General features: G+C 49.4%; 2 protein-coding genes across 2 annotated transcripts; both read right to left on the bottom strand.

The window, feature by feature from the left end:
* Nucleotides 1,810-8,183, bottom strand: LOC102184481 (serine protease 44-like). Its single transcript, XM_018066678.1, has 7 exons — nt 8,003-8,183; nt 7,584-7,743; nt 6,938-7,200; nt 6,345-6,502; nt 4,984-5,043; nt 2,921-2,958; nt 1,810-1,843 (listed from the first exon to the last, which is right to left on the bottom strand). The coding sequence occupies exons 2-7, from the start codon at nt 7,721-7,723 to the stop codon at nt 1,810-1,812; spliced, it is 693 nt and encodes a 230-aa protein (XP_017922167.1). The 5' UTR covers nt 7,724-7,743; nt 8,003-8,183.
* LOC108638595 (serine protease 44-like) lies at nt 14,750-18,596 on the bottom strand. Its single transcript, XM_018066677.1, has 5 exons — nt 18,515-18,596; nt 17,767-17,923; nt 16,822-17,087; nt 15,899-16,050; nt 14,750-15,328 (listed from the first exon to the last, which is right to left on the bottom strand). The coding sequence occupies exons 1-5, from the start codon at nt 18,594-18,596 to the stop codon at nt 15,092-15,094; spliced, it is 894 nt and encodes a 297-aa protein (XP_017922166.1). The 3' UTR covers nt 14,750-15,091.

Genomic DNA, 19,756 nt, shown 5'->3' with positions numbered 1-19,756 from the left:
CCTTTGAGTGCAAGGAGGTCAAACGAGTCCAACCTAAAGGAAATCAGTCCTGAATATTCATTGTAAGAACTGATGCTGAAGCTGAAACTCCAGAGATCAGTGAGGGCACCCCCTTGAATGCTGGGCTGGGAAGCTTCCCGAAGCCAGACAAAATACCTCTTGAGAAGATTCGAATCAGAATGCCTGTAGGCCACAGGGGACCAAGAATAGTGCCTGGTCCATCTGCCAGACTGGAAAAACTCAAGATTCACAGAACATTCCCTAGGGTATTTAGGAAGGTCTTGCCTCAGCAACAGGGAACAGTCTCTACACTGAGAATCACTCGAGGCCTGCTAAAACAGGTAAAAACAAGACCTGAGGACATCAGCTTCCAAGGAATTTAACTGCATGCCAAAATAAAGCCCAAGAATATTTCTAGGAAAATATCAAACACCATTGTAAAGGTCACAATGTCCGGTATCTAATCACCTAACACCCACATTCAATTAGCCACCTATCATGGGATTAATGAAACAATCATAATTAACCCAGAACTGACACAAATGTTAAATGCACAGGCAAGAACGGTAGCAGAGCCACTGGAACTGAGTCCTACATAGACAATTAGACTTTAGGTAGACATGCTGAAGACGTAAGAGGACTCCAATCAGACTCTAGGCATGAAAATTTGCATGAAGATGAAAGAGGTACACTGATGATGGGTTTAACACTATAATAAACAATCAGAAGAACTGATTGGGCAACTCAAAGATGGACAATTTTATTAAAAACAATTTCATAATGAAACACTGATACGAGAGCATAAAGTGCATTGTAAGCTGGGGACAAATACACGTGTGACTGAACTTCCAAAGGACAGCAGGCCAGAAGGATCAAAAGTAGTCAAAGATATAATGCTGTATATTTTCCAATCTGGTAAGAACTGTAACTTCAGAGATCTTACAATATGCTCCCTGAACACGAAAATAAAAAAGAAACATGAAGACAAGAAGATCAACGGAAGACGTAAGCAAGTTGCTCAAAACGAATGAAAAAGTAGGAGGAAAAAGATAAAAATGACAGGACATAGAAACAGTGAAGTCACCGACGATGTTGCTGGGCATTCTTGTTTCAGCTCTCATATGGTAAAGGGATGTCCTAATCCTAGACTACTCAGTGCCATATTTTTGCATTTCTGTGCTATTGGCTGGTGATTTCACTGTTTTAAAAGGCCCTGCCCACACTGTTGCAGTGCTGTCTAGCACTCCTGAGGGCTCCAGCCTGGGATGTGCATTGCAGAGAAAACAGATGTGTTAGGACACCTCCACACACGTATCAACTACACTGCTGTTGGCCACAGGTTCAATGGCACTGAATCAACAGACTGTATTAAATAAAGTGCTTTTAAGCAAAAAGACACATAAAATAAGGTCACATATTTATCACTCAGTGAAAATGCTGTGATCAGAGGTTCCCAGGAGTCTAATCCTGCATTTGCCTGAGAAGCAACTCTTCAGAGTTGGCTAATTCAGTGCTCAGAGCTGCTTCATAGAACATATCACCACAAAAACTGATGATTTTACCATGAGGGCTTAGGGTGCTTTGTCACACAGCAATAGGTAACTGGAGCACTTACTGAACGTCAGGTTGTCCTACCTTGGCCTGGCCAAGGGTCCTAGATCGGTCCCCTGGAAACACACTTTGAGACAGATCTGTATGCCAGGGTTTGTTGAGGAGTGCTCTGGGGAGGATTCACACCTGGAAGGGGGCAGGTGAGGCAGAACTGGGCAATAGGAGAAGCTTAGCAGTCATGGGGTTGCAACTGAGGTCTCAGCTGATCTTCAGGAAGCCCTTCCAAGTTGTCCTGAAAGGAGGCAAGGAGGCTGGGCCTTCACATTCCTGCTTGACAGACAGACATTTAACATGGGCTACCTGCTGCAAAAGGGTGTCGTCTTGAGTGAACTGAGTGCAGCGCTCGCCAGTGAGGGAGCTATGACCGTATTCACAGATGCTGGAGGACATCTCTGACTTAGCAGAAATGCCACCCTTCACTACTCAGCTCCTGAGTCCTTTGGACATGATCCTAGGATCCTTGTCATTTGGAGACCTTGCTCACCATCTGGTGTGACAGGATATTTCAGGGTGAATTCACACATTTCCTGGCCCATTCCTGGATATTACTCAAGCCATTTCTCCAAGAAGCCCTGGTTTCTGTGGGTAGAAAATTATTATTTCAAACCACAATTTGGGCATTAGAAACTCACATCACTATGCCTCACTAATCCTTATGACTGGAAGCCTGCAGCATTTTCTATGGGTTTTGTGTCCTTGTCTTTCCAAGTCCAATATTTTTACTAGAACTCACTTCCTACCTGTCAACCTCCTCCTCTCCCTGTTACCTAGCTCTTTCAGAGGGTGGTTCCATCCACCACCAAGCCCTGACCTAAGGGTCATCCTAATGACCACCTCTTCCCTCCCACCTGAGCCCCACATCTTATTTCTGCTCAGGGCCTAGTTCCTAATCACAACAGAAAGTCCGTGTGTATTTGTCAGAAAGGGCAAATGTGGCTGCCATTACACTGGAGGTTGCCACGCTCGCTTCTGCGAGGCCATGCCTGACGTTTCTAGGACCTAGAGGCTGATGCTCAACATCTGAGTTACTTGAACTGAAATGCCTTGCCCACACTAGGAAGAACATTCTCCTGTCAGCAAACAAATTGCACCCGAACTGAGGTTGTAGCCTTCCCAGGGCTTGGGACTTCTCCTCCAGCAGGGGCTGGAACATCGGCTTCCCGTGTGGGATTTCCCCTCTTTGACAAGACAACCTGGGAAGGAAAAGGAGGGCAGAGCAATGAGCTGAGAGGCCCTGAGAGAAAGGTCTAAGGTGACAGAGGAGACATCAGTATTCACTTTCCCTTCACTCACTCACTCACTCACTCACCAAACAGTTCCTGAAAGTGCTCTATCTGAAACCTGGATCTGGAAGCGGGAAGACACAGAGCCTCTTAAGCTTGGGCACAAAATGCCACCGAGAGGAAAGCAGAGTAGGGAACCTGCCCAGGGCCACCAGTCAGGGGAGCCCAGGAGAAGCACATTTCACATCCTAGGGTCATCCACAGGAGACACTCTGGGGAGGACTCAGTGCTCATATTGAGTCTCAGCCAATGTGGAGGCAGAGAACGGGAAATGAGGAGCCGTACTGACATTCTCAGCAGCAGAACATCACTGGACAGAGTAGGGGAGCGTGTTCTGAAAGAGGGCTGCAGGTGAGAATGGCAGGGAACAGCCAGACTCAGGCCTCTGAGTCCACGCGACTTTCATTTCTGTAAATAACAGTACTAGAATGTAACTGTGTGTGCTCAATCATGTCGGACTCTTTGCGACCCCATGGACTGTAGCTGCCAGGCTCCTCTGTCCATGGGGTTTCCCAAGCAAGAATATTGGAGTTGGGTGCCATTTCCTACTCCAGGGGAATCTTCCCAACCCAAGATCTAACCTGCGGCTCCTGCACTGGCAGGCGGATTCTTTAGCAATGAGCCACCTGGGAAGCCCATGGTTCCTCTGAGGTCCACTTTTATCTGGAAGCTTGAACACAGACCAAGGAAGGATGGGTGGACAGGACGCAGAGCCTGGGAAAAGATCAGCAGCCAGTCCAGGTGACCGTGGGACCCTAGGCCTGCTGATTGAGAAGCCACACACACACACACACACAGAGCCAGACCCTCTATCCTAACCCCTGAGAACTCAGCTCTTTGGGTCTCCTCCAGGCATGTCCCTTACGAGGCGGCACGAGAGGTGCAAGGCTGTGTGAGCCCATCACGCCCACATCTCTGCCCTCCTGCCTCCAGGCTCCCATGCAAACTCACTTCCAACAGCCCCGCTTGGAGCGTGCTGACGCCTACAAGAGGAGCGCTAATGCCTAAAAGAGGCCCTGGACCCACTGCCTAAGACACCAGCAGACTTCCATCCAGGGACAGGCTCCTCATCTCCCACTTTCTAGACAGTAATGGACACCATGAAAAGGTCCCTCAGCTCAATGGGAAACTATTCTCTACAGCATGTCATATGCAGCCCCACAACCTTCAGCAGAGCAGAGCTTCACAACACGAGAGACTCTCTAAGCATTTATTGAGTTGACATCAGAAATCTCCGTGCTCCTTCATGTCTCAACGCAACTTGGGGTGAGCCTGGATGTGGCCACTGGAGCACTGGGAAGGGGGTTCTAAGACTGAGCTGCCCCAGGAAGGCTTGTGTGGCAGAGGCTGGACCCTCACAGATGGATCCACGTCGGGAAGCAGGGGACCTTTGGCCAACCCAGATAGCTGAGTCACATGTGGACGTGGTGAGGCCTTGCTGTTTCCCAACAATCACCATGTGCCCTGATATGATAAAGTGTCAGATAATGCTGCTGCCAGGGATGAGGTGAAGATGGTCTCCAAGATGTGGGCAAAGCATCCGGAAGCATCACCACAGGTCACTGTCCATCCAGCCGGGATGTTTTCACCCACTCCTTCCCAGCAGACAATGTGCGGCCATGGTGCAGCATGAATGAGTAAGGGTCCTGGAGGAGTGGCCTGGGAAACCTCCAGAGTTCACTGCTGCTGCCAACTCTCTGACATGTGGATCTCCACAGGGTCAGTGGATCCCAAATGGGTTTGAGGAAACAGCATGGAGCAGGAGTCGGAGGGAAGAGGCAGTGCGGGCATGAGACTCAGAAACAGGAGGCAGTATGGGCCAGGGTGATCACAGGGTCACCAGGACGCTCAGGGCCAACATCAGACACACCCGTGGCATAAAGAATCCTCCTGAATCCAGAGGCCAGGGTGATCACAGGGTCACGAGGATGCTCAGGGCCAACACCAGACACAGCCGTGGGATAAGGAATCCTCCCGAATCCAGAATAGAAGCCTGACTCATTATACCATAAACCCAATCCTTGTAGAATCTAACATCTGTGTAAACTACAGGCACTTCTCTGAAACCACAGTGAACACCCCAGCTCACAATCCCCATCTGGATCCATGTGTCATTAAACTGACAGACCAGGGGACCCCCAGAATCTCCCTGGAGAAAAAAAAGAGACAGACAAACACAGGAATGAATAGGGATCATCACTGGAATGGGCTGATAGTTTGCAAGGTCCTAGGGAGAGAGGCAGTAAGGTCTTTCCTCAGGTACCCACCAGGCCCAGGTTTCCTTGAATGACATTTGAGAGCTGAAAACTTTAATATCATCTGTGAAATACTATTCCTTCCCAGGTGCTCAGGAACCTACAGGAGCTAAAGGCCAGTAAGCCCTTCTCCAAGAGGAAGAGATTTCAAGATATGTGCAAATTCTCCTTCAGTGCCCCTAACCCTCCCCTGCCCCTACCCCTCAAACCTCCCACCAGCCAGAAACTAAAGGGGCATCCCCTGGCACTGTGAGTGCCTTCTCGGGCTCTAAGGCCAGAGTCTATTCCACTGGTCAGTCCTGGGCCTTCCCAGCTGTGACATTCTCTCACTATCATTCCGGCAAGGGGGCGCCAGAGTCCTCACCTCTACCCTGAAATCTCTCCCAGTCCCAGCTCCACACATTCAACTACATCCTCTTCCAACGGCCCCTCTCTCCAAACACATCCAGACTTGCAAAACCCCCAGCTCACACACACACTGCTTGATGTTCCCCAATACTGTTCTGGTGGCATACAGGCCTCCCTGGACAGGACTGAGAAACGCAGCACAGCCTGCAGGCCACACATTCTGACTCTAGCCCCCTACTCTGGCCATACTGGCCTCCTCCTTGCTCCAGACCAGAAACCCATTCCCTAAACATGACCAGTGCGTCAGACCTTGAGCCTCAGACTCACTGCTCCCTCTCCCACAGTGTTCTCCAAACACTCACCCTCTGAGACCGGTCCCCTGTCCCCTGCTCAGGAAGGCGGCTCAGGGCAGAGGGGAGGCTGTGGGCCCAGGGCTCCTACAGGCACTCCCGGGGGACCCGGGACTTATGTCTCTGGAGGGCCCACATCTGTATAATAAGATGCATAATGTCTAGGTGGAGGGTTGTGAGCTGGGAGACTGACCTAATGTGGGTGAATGCTCACAGTGGCACAGGAAGTGATGACAGAAAGAACTCATTTACAGGAACTACGTGATTATCATCATCACCCCCAACTTCACCACACCCGGCAGCACCCCCAGGATGGGAGGGCTGCTCCCTACTGGAGGAACAGGCCAGGCTTGCTAGAGGTGTCTTGAGGGATTCCCCAGAAATCTCCTTAAGTAAAGGCTGAAAGAGGAGGTGGGAAATAACCCAGGCCCTGTCACTGGGAAATGAGGAAACTGCACAGCCTCAATACAGAGGTGGCAAGGGACCCATCAACTCACCTTGCAGGGGCCTCCACTCATTTCATGATAACCACAGATCATTCCTTTACGAACTACCTTGGGAAATGGATTTTCCTGTTGCTTGATCATCCTATTACATTTCGCGTAGTGAAGAATGACTTGCTCAGTCTCCTGAAGAGTGGGTACACGTGACGGCTCTACAGAGAGACATTCAGTAATGAGTGGATCTGCATGAGTAGAACATGACAGGGCCCCCCAGATCCCACGGCGGGTCTTGATCAGGGCATTCACAGTCTCTTCCTCTTAGAGAAGGAAGGACAGTGGGTTCTGTCCCATTTGACGCAGAAGGACCTGAGGCCAACTGCTGACTTGGGGAGCAGACAAGGTAAGAAGCAAAGTCAAGTCAGAAGGAGGAACGGATCAGGACACAAAGAGACAAGGCTTCTTACAAGGCCTGATACAAAAGCAAGTGTTGTCGCTCTGAGTCTCCGCAGTAGCAGTGACAGGTGTCTGTCTGTACAGGGCAGGATCGTAGACTCTGGGTCAGGTAGTGCCCACAGGTTCCCTACAGCCTGCAGGCCAACCCCAGGGCATCTGACAACCCCCCCTCAGATCCTGCCAGCCAGTCTCACCAAATTGTAAGGTTCGGCCCCATCCAGTTGCCCAGCACATTGTCCCAGCTTTCACTTCAAAATTCTTTCCAGGAAGGCACACTGGCTGAATGTACGCAGAATAATTCACAGAGAAGGCCAGCAGAGCAAGGGCAATGTCATGCCTCATAGTGCGATAACTATAGTACTTATAGCAAATGATGTCTTGGACTGGAATGACCACTGCATTTTGGGAATTCAATTGTAACAATGTGTCTCCTAGGCGCACTGTATATTCCGAATAGCTGTGGGAAGACAACATGCCCCTCACAGACATGCTGGAGGGGCTACACTCCCCTCCATCCCTTCCAGGTTCTTCCCCGCCTGTTCTCATCTCCTACCAGCCATCAGCCTTTTCCTCCCTCTAAACCATATCCCCTCCTCATCCCTAACCACTGGAGTCAGTGATTCTCCGAGTGAGGTCCCAGGACCACAGAACAGCACCCGGGATCTTGGTAGAAATCCAAGACTCGTGTTTCACTCAGAGTGAATACAAACTCGGGGCTGTGACCTCATTTTAAGGTAAAGAATGGAAAGATCGGGTAGGGACTCAGGTAGGGGGCAGGCCTGGCTCCTTCCTTGTCAGGCAGCCTGACCTGCAGCCCAAGCCCACCGCCCCAAAACTTACCCTCTTACACAGTGAGCTGCCGTCAGTACCCAACGTGGTGCAATGAGGGAGCCTCCGCATTTGTGGACACTGTTGACCTGCACGCTCACCTGCCAGGGCCACTTCCTCTCTGGGGATGGCACTCTACCACCTATCCGCATAATCCGATGGCCACATGTTCCTGGGCTCGGTACAAAGGACTGGAGGTGACGCCGCTGCCTCCCTCCTAATACCCCCACCACGCCCACCACGCCCGCCTCCTCCACCCCCACTACTACCAGCCTCCTCTAACGCGACACCACGCCCACCGCGCTTCGGGGCAGAGCCAGGTTTGCTCTCAATTCCGCTAGGACAGCCTGACCCTTCAGCACCCCGTCAGCCAGGCAGGATGCCTCAGGGGATTCCAGGCAGGCCTATGCCGTCCTGCACAGATGCGGTACCTTGAGGAGGCAGCGGTTCAAAAGCAGGAGTCTGTGCAGGTTTCAAAGTCTCTCCCACTGCAGTTGTGGAAGGCGCAGGAGATCCAGTGTGTGTTGAAACAGTCACGGTTGTCGGGTATCCTGAAGTTGAGGGGGCCCCCTGCAATGTGGGGCTCACTGCAGAAGCCTCCTTGGGTCCGTCACCCTCACCTGGGGAAGATAAAAGAACAATGGGAAGAGGAGCTGACCAGAATGCACCCTACACATCACTGGGCTCCTGGCATAGCAGCCTGCTCACCCTCAAACCCCACCTCCCATCCCCCACGACCCACTCGCCAAGTCCCATGACCCACCCCCAACCCCAGACGAGGAACCCAAGACCAGTCTCCTCTCATTCCTGCCCGCCCGGGTCTCACTGAGAAGAGGCTGAAAGACAAGGAGCCAGACCAGGAGGCCCAGGGAGCCGCCGCCACAGCGGGGACCACCTGGGGCCGCCATGGGCACTTCTGCTCGCCTCTGCGCTCTGCAGCGCCCCCTCGCGGAGGCTCCGCGCGTGCCCTCCTGTTGGCAGGATCACACGGCCAGGCCGGGGACAAATCCCAAAGAGGCTCCTCCAAGATCTTCCCCTCCCGCTTATTCAACAAAGACCTATTCTAGCTCGTGTTCTTAAGACCCCTGAACATATAATTAAGTCCTTCGCCTTAGAGATAGTCTGGATTCTATCCCTCAGCGTGATATAACCACAGGAACCCTTTAAATAAGAAAGAAAATAATTCAAACTAGGCTTTCATTAATATTTCACCTCACATCTCTAATTATCAGACTGTATCCTGACTAATACAATAAACATAATCTTGAGATTAAGTTCTTATTCTCAAAAAAAAAAAAAGAAAAGAAAAGCAATCTGCCCAATGAATGATTTAAAGATTTTTTTTAAAAAGAAGAAGAAAGTCTGGTAAACAGAAAATACAGGGGAAAGCAGCAGTTTTGAGTCTGCATATAGCAGCATCTGCAATACATGTGCGTGAGTAAAACAGATCAAACAACAAAAGGACTTTCATATTGGAGGAAAACGCAAGGTCCAGAAATAGACTCTCCGAAGAGACAAATTTATACAAAGAGATACAGACACATGGAAAATAAAGGAATAGAAAGGGAAATGCCAGCTCACACTGGTAGCAAAAAAAAAAAAAAAAAAAAAGCTAGGAGTAACAATTTGGTTATTAGATGAAGCATTTCAGGCAAAGGTTGTATAAGGGACAACAGGAATTACAGTAAGAACAAGACATGAAGAAGGGGGTGCAACGACAAGCCTTTAAAAGGTAAAGCAAATGAGACCAACTTATGGGAACTGGGGCTTCTTATATACTACTCTTGGGAAGCTGACAACTTACATAGGCAAAATTAAGCAAATATATAGACTATTTGACTCTCACAACTCATCACCTAGACCTAACTGCACTATGATGAATTTTACAACTACCAGCAAAGAACAGTCACTCTTATTGAACACATAGAGAACTTTCAGAATCAAGGCCCTCAAGAAAATCAATACTCTCAAGGAACCAATGTGTTGATTCTGTTCATGAGCATCAATAACATGAAAATCAACTTGAAAAAAGAAAAAAATCTTCCTGAAACAAAGCCAAAACTCTAGATACTGATCCTCTTTTAAAAATTAGGAAATTATTTTTTTTTTAATTAGGAAATCATGAGGGAAATTTGACATTTGGGGGATCAATACCAAGGAAAGCATTACCTATGAAATTGCATGTGATACGGCCATAGTAGTCCCAGAAAGGAATTTATACCCATGACTATATCAGAAAACAAAGACAACGGATAACAAATGAGCTAACTCAACTAAAAATGGGGGAAAAACCATAGAGTAAGCTCAATGAGAAAGTCTGGGAGAAAGGAGGAAATAATGAAGAACAGGAACAGGAAGAAAATAAAATAGAGAAAAATTAAAGAGAGGATTGACACAATCTGAACTCCGTTCTTTGAAAAGCTTAATAAGAGACAACATTCTAGAAAACAAGAGAAAAAACATATTACAAAATGAAAAAAGGGAAGCAACTTAAGCATATGTTTAATCCTTAAAGAATACTACTAAATGCCTCTGTGAATTCTCCTGTGCCCAAGAGAGACCAATAGGCATTGCCCTTCCTGCCTCAAAAAGCCAAAAAATGACAAAAATATGAGACAACACTTTTCAAGACACTGGAAACCAGGCCACAAAGGACAGACTGCTGATTGAGTGAGTGAGCCTACTACCCTCTGCTGACTGCCTGAGGCAGGACTGCAGGCAGACAGTGGGGAGAGTTTCAAAGGAATTTAACTGCACCCCAAAATAAAGCCCAGGAATACTTTGGGAAAATATGGAAATATGAGACACCAGGTAGAGGTCACAATGTCTGGTATCTAATCACGTAATACTCACCACTCAAAGAACGAGAAAATACAACCCATCAAGGCAACAGCCAACCAATCACAACCAACCCGGAACTGACACAAACGTTAAATGCACAAGGCAAGAATAGTGAAGCAGCCAGTCGGACTGAGTCCTACAGACACACGCAAACCTTAGGTAGACATGCTAAAGATTAAAAGGACTCCAATCAGACTCTAGATATCAGACCCCGCGTGTGTGAGATGAAAAACATACCCTGTGATGGGATTAGCACCATAATAAACAGCTAGAAGCCACTAATGAACTCAAAGGCATGACAATTAAAAAAAAAATCACAAATGAAACACCAGTAAGAAAGCATAAAGAAACAGAGCACTGTGAGCTGGGGACAGACATATGGGTCATGGAACTTCCAAGTGTTTCAAGAGACAAAAATACTCTAAGAAAAAATAGCAAATCCTCTCCAGATATGATAAAAGCTGTAACTCTAGTTCAGTTCAGTTCAGTCCAGTCGCTCAGTCGTGTCCGACTCTTGGCAACCCCATGAATCGCAGCACGCCAGGCCTCCCTGTCCATCACCATCTCCCGGAGTTCACTCAGACCCATGTCCATCGAGTCCCGTAACTCCAGGGATCTAAAAAGCTCAATGAACATCAAACAAAGAAACAAGAAGATCAAAGTACAACATCAGAAAATTTCTCAAAATGAAAAAATAAGAGGAAAAAAATGAAAATGATGGGATATTTTATAGCAGATACAGTAGAAGTGATGTTCTTAGTTGATGTCACCAAAGGTGTTGGGGTTTCTTGTTTCAGCTCTCATATTATAAACAGATGTCCTACTCTGAGTTTACTCAGTGCCATATTTTTGCATTTCTGTGCTATTGGCTGGTGATTTCACTGTTTTAAAAGGCCCTGCCCACACTGTTGCAGTGCTGTCTAGCACTCCTGAGGGCTCCAGCCTGGGATGTGCATTGCAGAGAAAACAGATGCGTTAGGACACCTCCACACATGTATCAACTACACTGCTGTTGACCACACGTTCAATGGCACTGAATCAACAGACTGTATTAAATAAAGTGCTTTTAAGCAAAAAGACACATAAAATAAGGTCACATATTTATCACTCAGTGAAAATGCTGTGATCAGAGGTTCCCAGGAGTCTAATCCTGCATTTGCCTGAGAAGCAACTCTTCAGAGTTGGCTAATTCAGTGCTCAGAGCTGCTTCATAGAACATATCACCACAAAAACTGATGATTTTACCATGAGGGCTTAGGGTGCTTTGTCACACAGCAATAGGTAACTGGAGCACTTACTGAACGTCAGGTTGTCCTACCTTGGCCTGGCCAAGGGTCCTAGATCGGTCCCCTGGAAACACACTTTGAGACAGATCTGTATGCCAGGGTTTGTTGAGGAGTGCTCTGGGGAGGATTCACACCTGGAAGGGGGCAGGTGAGGCAGAACTGGGCAATAGGAGAAGCTTAGCAGTCATGGGGTTGCAACTGAGGTCTCAGCTGATCTTCAGGAAGCCCTTCCAAGTTGTCCTGAAAGGAGGCAAGGAGGCTGGGCCTTCACATTCCTGCTTGACAGACAGACATTTAACATGGGCTACCTGCTGCAAAAGGGTGTCGTCTTGAGTGAACTGAGTGCAGCGCTCGCCAGTGAGGGAGCTATGACCGTATTCACAGATGCTGGAGGACATCTCTGACTTAGCAGAAATGCCACCCTTCACTACTCAGCTCCTGAGTCCTTTGGACATGATCCTAGGATCCTTGTCATTTGGAGACCTTGCTCACCATCTGGTGTGACAGGATATTTCAGGGTGAATTCACACATTTCCTGGCCCATTCCTGGATATTACTCAAGCCATTTCTCCAAGAAGCCCTGGTTTCTGTGGGTAGAAAATTATTATTTCAAACCACAATTTGGGCATTAGAAACTCACATCACTATGCCTCACTAATCCTTATGACTGGAAGCCTGCAGCATTTTCTATGGGTTTTGTGTCCTTGTCTTTCCAAGTCCAATATTTTTACTAGAACTCACTTCCTACCTGTCAACCTCCTCCTCTCCCTGTTACCTAGCTCTTTCAGAGGGTGGTTCCATCCACCACCAAGCCCTGACCTAAGGGTCATCCTAATGACCACCTCTTCCCTCCCACCTGAGCCCCACATCTTATTTCTGCTCAGGGCCTAGTTCCTAATCACAACAGAAAGTCCGTGTGTATTTGCCAGAAAGGGCAAATGTGGCTGCCATTACACTGGAGGTTGCCGCTCTCGCTTCTGCGAGGCCATGCCTGACGTTTCTAGGACCTAGAGGCTGATGCTCAACATCTGAGTTACTTGAACTGAAATGCCTTGCCCACCACAGGAAGAACATTCTCCTATCAGCAAACAAATTGCACCCGAACTGAGGTTGTAGCCTTCCCAGGGCTTGGGACTTCTCCTCCAGCAGGGGCTGGAACATTGGCTTCCCGTGTGGGATTTCCCCTCTTTGACAAGACAACCTGGGAAGGAAAAGGAGGGCAGAGCAATGAGCTGAGAGGCCCTGAGAGAAAGGTCTAAGGTGACAGAGGAGATGTCAGTATTCACTTTCCCTTCACTTGCTCACTCACCAAACAGTTCCTGAAATTGCTCTATCTGAAACCTGGATCTGGAAGCGGGAAGACACAGAGCCTCTTAAGCTTGGGCACAAAATGCCACCGAGAGGACAGCAGAGTAGGGAACCTGCCCAGGGCCACCAGTCAGGGGAGCCCAGGAGAAGCACATTTCACATCCCAGGGTCGTCCACAGGAGACACTCTGGGGAGGACTCAGTGCTCATATTGAGTCTCAGCCAATGCGGAGGCTGCTGCTGCTGCTGCTGCTGCTAATTCGCTTCAGTCGTGTCCGACTCTGTGCGACCCCATAGACAGCAGCCCACCAGGCTCCCCCGTCCCTGGGATTCTCCAGGCAAGAACACTGGAGTGGGTTGCCATTTCCTTCTCCAATGCATGAAAGTGAAAAGTGAAAGTGAAGTTGCTCAGTCCTGTCCAACTCTTAGCGACCCCATGGACTGCAGCCCACCAGGCTCCTCTGTCCATGGGATTTTCCAGGCAAGAGTACCGGAGTGGGGTGCTATTGCCTTCTCCAATGTGGAGGCAGAGAACAGGAAATGAGGAGCCGTACTGACATTCTCAGCAGCAGAACATCACTGGACAGAGCAGGGGAGCGTGTTCTGAAAGAGGGCTGCAGGTGAGAATGGCAGGGAACAGCCAGACTCAGGCCTCTGAGTCCACGCGACTTTCATTTCTGTAAATAACAGTACTAGAATGTAACTGTGTGTGCTCAATCATGTCGGACTCTTTGCGACCCCATGGACTGTAGCTGCCAGGCTCCTCTGTCCATGGGGTTTCCCAAGCAAGAATATTGGAGTGGGGTGCCATTTCCTACTCCAGGGGAATCTTCCCAACCCAAGATCTAACCTGCGGCTCCTGCACTGGCAGGCGGATTCTTTAGCAATGAGCCACCTGGGAAGCCCATGGTTCCTCTGAGGTCCACTTTTATCTGGAAGCTTGAACACAGACCAAGGAAGGATGGGTGGACAGGACGCAGAGCCTGGGAAAAGATCAGCAGCCAGTCCAGGTGACCGTGGGACCCTAGGCCTGCTGATTGAGAAGCCACACACACACACAGAGCCAGACCCTCTATCCTAACCCCTGAGAACTCAGCTCTTTGGGTCTCCTCCAGGCATGTCCCTTACAAGGCGGCACGAGAGGTGCAAGGCTGTGTGAGCCCGTCACACCCACATCTCCGCCCTCCTGCCTCCAGGCTCCCATGCAAACTCACTTCCAACAGCCCCGCTTGGAGCGTGCTGACGCCTACAAGAGGAGCGCTAATGCCTAAAAGAGGCCCTGGACCCACTGCCTAAGACACCAGCAGACTTCCATCCAGGGACAGGCTCCTCATCTCCCACTTTCTAGACAGTAATGGACACCATGAAAAGGTCCCTCAGCTCAATGGGAAACTATTCTCTACAGCATGTCATATGCAGCCCCAGAACCTTCAGCAGAGCAGAGCTTCACAACATGAGAGACTCTCTAAGCGTTTATTGAGTTGACATCAGAAATCTCCGTGCTCCTTCATGTCTCAACGCAACTTGGGGTGAGCCTGGATGTGGCCACTGGAGCACTGGGAAGGGGGTTCCAAGACTGAGCTGCCCCAGGAAGGCTTGTGTGGCAGAGGCTGGACCCTCACAGATGGATCCACGTCGGGAAGCAGGGGACCTTTGGCCAACCCAGATAGCTGAGTCACATGTGGACGTGGTGAGGCCTCGCCGTCTCCCTACAATCACCATGTGCCCTGATACGATAAAGTGTCAGATAATGCTGCTGCCAGGGATGAGGTGAAGACGGTCTCCAAGATGTGGGCAAAGCATCCTGAAGCATCACCACAGGTCACTGTCCATCCAGCTGGCATTGTTTCAGCCACTCCTTCTCAGCAGGCAGAGCATAACCCAGGTTAGGTGTAGATGCGGTAGGTTCCTGGAGCAGCAGGCTGGGAAACTTTCAAGGTTTCTTGCTTCCATTTCTCAGTCATGTGGACCTCCACATGGTCAGTGGATTTTAATGAAACTGAGGATAGGGCATAAAGTAGGAGTCAGAGGTCAGAGGTAGTGCTAGTCCAAGACTCAGAAACTGGAAGAAACGTGACCAGGGTGATCATGGGGTCAGCAGGATGCTCCAAGGCAGCACCAGACACAGAGTCAGGCTGAAGTAGCCCATTGAGTCTGTATGAGAGGCCTTACTCACTCTAGCAATGATCCAATCCTTGTAGAAACTCACTTCTGTATAAACTCCTGGATACCCTCTGCGACCACAGCCAATGCCCCAGCTCACAATCCCCACTTGGACCCATGAATTATTAAATTCACAGACCAGGGGACCCCCAGAATCTCCCTAGACAAAGAGAAAGAGACAAACACAGTGATGGAAGAGGGACAACGTCATGACAGCCTTGTAGCCCTGCAAGGCACTGGGAAGATGGCGTGCGTGGGGCTCTCCAGGCACCACGAGGGCTCCAGCAGCCCTAGGTTTCCATGTGTATGAGATCTGAGAATTGATAACATTTACCCAAGTTGTGTATGGCGTCAATAAAGTCTATACCAAAACCTGAATATTCTCAAAGAAAATGTATGTACCCTGAGACATTAATAATGAATAAAATCCTTACCTGTTTACATTGCCTGTCACTTAGAAGAGGCTATAACACATGACTTGTATTACTGGTATTTCATGCCTGACTCTCCCCTCCTCCCCTGTCTCACTCTAGGCAGCATGAAGTCCTCTCTCCTGAAGCATCAGGTCAGACCAGCCCAGCAGGGCCTTGGCGGCTTGTCCCCTTAAACCCTCAACTTGAAGACAGGTGACAGAGGCACTGCCAGACCATGTAGGCCCTACTGCCTGTGGATGAGGAACACCTGGGAGGACAGCCAAAATGCAAAGGCAGCGAAGGGCCCATGAACTCACCTGGCAGGCATCCTTTCCTCTGGAGCTGGTAGCACAGACAGCCCCCTCCTTGACCACATCAAAATGACTTTCCAACTTTTCGCTGAGCACCTCATTACAAGTCTCATAGCGAAGAATGTTTAGCTCAGCCTCCTGAAGCTGTACTGTAGCATCTTGTGATTCGTCTGTAGAGAGAATGTAGGAGTAGTTTAGATCTGCCTAGTGGGACAAGACAGGTGCTCCTGGTACCCACTCTGGATCTCTATACAATGTGTTCACATACAGACACCCTCTTAGGGGCAGTGGATATTGTTCCCGTTTGACACTACAGGACATGAGGCCCAGAGCTGATATGGCGAGAGGAGTGGTAAGACTCAAAACCAAGATAGGTAGAGAAGAACTAATAGAGGCAACCTGAGAAATCAAAACTAAATATCTGTCACTCTGAGCATCATTAGTAATAACAACAGGTGTCCTGTCCATCAGTAAAGTATTTTTAGTTTAGAGCAGGATCAGACTCTCAAGACACATAGTGCCCCGAAAGTACCAAATCCACCCTCTCCCTAGGGATAGAAGTCTCTACAGTTTCTTCCAGAAGCATTCAATGGCCTCTTAAGTCACAGGAAGCTCCCTGTTCACCAAGACCAGTACTTCCAGTTGGGACAGCTCAGATTAGCAGACAGATCAACATCCCCTGAGTTTAATAATCCACCCTGGAGAGAACCCACTGTGCTTGTCTCTCCAGACCCCAGGTCCTGCCATACTAACAAAAATTTGTAACACCATCAAATCACTCCCACCAGCATCTTCTCCACCCTCCTCTCTTACCTACTTGCTAGAAAATTGCCTCCCTGTCTCTCCCTTTAGTTTGGAGGCCCACACCTGGGCACCGGGCAGCCCCTTCCCTAGCCCAAGTTTGCTGCCATCTTGCTTCACAGTCTCACCTTCTTCATTTACTTTTCCCCATCCAGTCACCCAGCACTCTGTACCAGCTTGGACCATGAAAGCCTTTTCAGGGAGGCACACGGGTTGGATGCTCGCGGAGAAATTCACAGGGAAGGCGAGCAGAGCAAGGGCAATGTCATTTTCGATTAGTCCGACAGGATTAAAATATTGGTGGATAACGATGTCTTTGACTGGGACCGTGACTGCCCTTGCGGAGGTATGCTGCAACTGTGTGTCTCCCATCTTCACTGTGTATTCCACATGGCTGCAGAGAGATCCTGGAAGCTCTACACTCCCCTTCCACATCTTCTAGGCTAGGTGTTATCCTCGTCCTATCTCCAAATCTGCTCATCAGTCACCTCTCTCCCTCCAGACCACATCCCTTCCCAGACCCCCTGATCTAGCGGTTCTCAAAGTTTGGTCCCCAGATGAGCAGCACTGACATCATATGAGGGCTTGGTAGAAACACAAATTCTCAGGTCCCACTCCTGACCTACTGAATCAGAAACTCTGGGGTTGGAGACACACAGTTATTGTTTTAACAAGTTCTGTGGGTATACCCATGCTCATTAAAGTTTGAAACCCCTGAAAGTAAAGCCAAATTGATCAGCTACAGTCCATTCCCCTTAAATATTTCCTTTTTCAAGTCTTTGCACATATATTGTTTCCCAACTGGCATCTCTCCCCACTTCTTGCCACTTGACTTGAAGGCTAATCCGCACAGGCTTTAAAAAAAAAAAAAAAAGTAGCTTTGAACCTGATTTGGGGTTTTGACTTTCCAGCCTATCAAGGGCCTAACATTACCTACCTCTGACTATAGCCTGAAGAGCTATAGTTGGGACTGTGACCCTTGGTTTCAGATGAGGAAGAGGAAGCTCAGGAAGGGGTTAGGACTGGCTCCAGGCCTGACCTGAAGCCAAAAGCCCAGAGCCCCCAAAACTCACCCAAATATGCAATGGGCTGCGGTCAACACCCACCGACTGGCAATGAGGGAGCCTCCGCATATGTGTCTTTGATTGACCTGCAGGCTGACCTGCCACGGCCACTTCTTCTCTGCGGCCGGCCTTCCACCAACTATCCTCGAAGTCCGACGGCCACATGCTAGAGCAGGTCAGTGAAGGGAGAGGACTGAAAGTAAAAGCCACTGACACCACTGCCTCTAGAGCCTGATGAGCCTCAAAAGTCTCAGAACCCTCAGAACAAAGCCATGTCCCCTCCGAGCCCCAGGCCAGGTCTGTATTCCCCTAAGACTCCTCAGAGAATGGCCATGTCCTCTCAGATCTCAGGGGCAGAGTTGGGTCTGCTCAGATGGCCCAGGGAAAACTTGTGCCCCCTGAGAGTCTCCTCCCCAAGGGCAGGGGCACCTGCCCCTCACACCAGGCTAGTTCTCTGCCACAGGGCTTGGCCAGGAAACATCACCTGAAGGAAAGAGGGGTTTTTGGGTCTCTCCTGGTGTCTGTGAGGGTGTCATAGCCTTGTATGAATCAGAGTCCTTTAAGGTAAACGCCACCAAATTAGGGGCTACCGAAGTCATGCGGGATTCAGGGGCCCCGGAAGTTCCCGGGGCTCCTGGAGGAGGCAGCTTCCAACGGCGTGCTCCTGGGTCCTCGCGACCACCCCCCAAGGTAGGTGGAGAGGGTGAGGGCAGAGCTGCCCTGCCCTGCTCCCCATCCCCGCCCACCACGGCCTCACTGAGCCAAGGTTGAAGGGCCAGGAGCCAGACCAGGAGGCCCAGGGAGCCGCTGCCGCTCTGGAGCACACCAGGAGACGCCATGGCACCTCCGGTAGTCGCCTCCAGGCTCTGCGGCGCCCCCTCGCGGCAGCTGCACGCCTGCCCTCCTGATGGTGGGGAAACAGGGCTCCGTGGGGGGAAACCCGTCCCGCCCCGCCCCCACCTGTGGGGTCATCAGTGGGGCGGGGCCTGGGCCAGGCAGCGCCACAGAGTTGTGACTTAGGCGAGTCCTTTCTCTTCCCTGGCTCTGAGCGGACTCATTAGTGAGGGGCTCCCAGATGCCTGCCATCCCCTGGCCAAGGTCCCTGGCCATAGAGAGTGACAGCCATACCACTGCCGCACAGAGATGCGTCCATCACTCCCTGTAGGCCTGGATTAGGCCTTTCCTGGCATTTCCCTCCCCTTCTTGTTGGCAGTAAAAATTTAAATTCCTCAATTTAAACGCTGCACTGAACGTTAGCAACACTGAGTTAGGCATGATATTGATATCTTTTTAAAACCTGACATCCACATTTAAAGAACCATTGGTAAAATGCAAATTAAAATCACAGTGAGCTATCACTACACATCTAATAGACTGGCTAAACCTTGAAAATTGTGACAACACCAAATACTGACACAGATGCAGATATGCTGGACCACTCATACACCATGGTAGGAATGTAAAATATTATAGCCACTTTGGGAAACAGATCGGCAGTTTCTTATAAAACATAATGTGCAATTACCATATGACTCAGTAACTGCACTCCTGGGCATTTATCCCAGTGAAATAAAGATTTATGTACACACTCATACAGGCACAAACACACAGATACTTTGACAAATGTTTATAGTGGCTAAATTCATGGTAGCCAACATCTGGAAACAACCTTGTAATAGACAGAATAATGGCTTCCCAGAGAAATTCCCATTCTAATCACTAGAATTTGTAACTATATTACCTTACATGGCAAAGAAAATGTGATAAAATTTAAAACTCTTGGGAAAAGAAGATTAACCTAGATTGCATACATAAAGTGGCCACAATGCTTTGCAGTTCCTCCTGTCAAGAGACAAAATCAGGGGCTTCCTCAGTGACTCAGTGGTAAAGAGTCTGCCTGCCAATGCAGGAGACATGGGATTGATCCCTGATCTGGGAAGACCTCGCATGACGTGAGCAACCAAGATGTGCGTCTCAACTACTGATTCTGTGCTCTGGA

Source organism: Capra hircus, chromosome 22 (genome assembly GCF_001704415.2).
Source record: "Capra hircus breed San Clemente chromosome 22, ASM170441v1, whole genome shotgun sequence".
Classification (NCBI taxonomy): Eukaryota; Metazoa; Chordata; class Mammalia; order Artiodactyla; family Bovidae; genus Capra; species Capra hircus.
The sequence above is the reverse complement of the archived record's forward strand: the minus strand, read 5'-3'. Positions and strand labels throughout refer to the sequence as shown.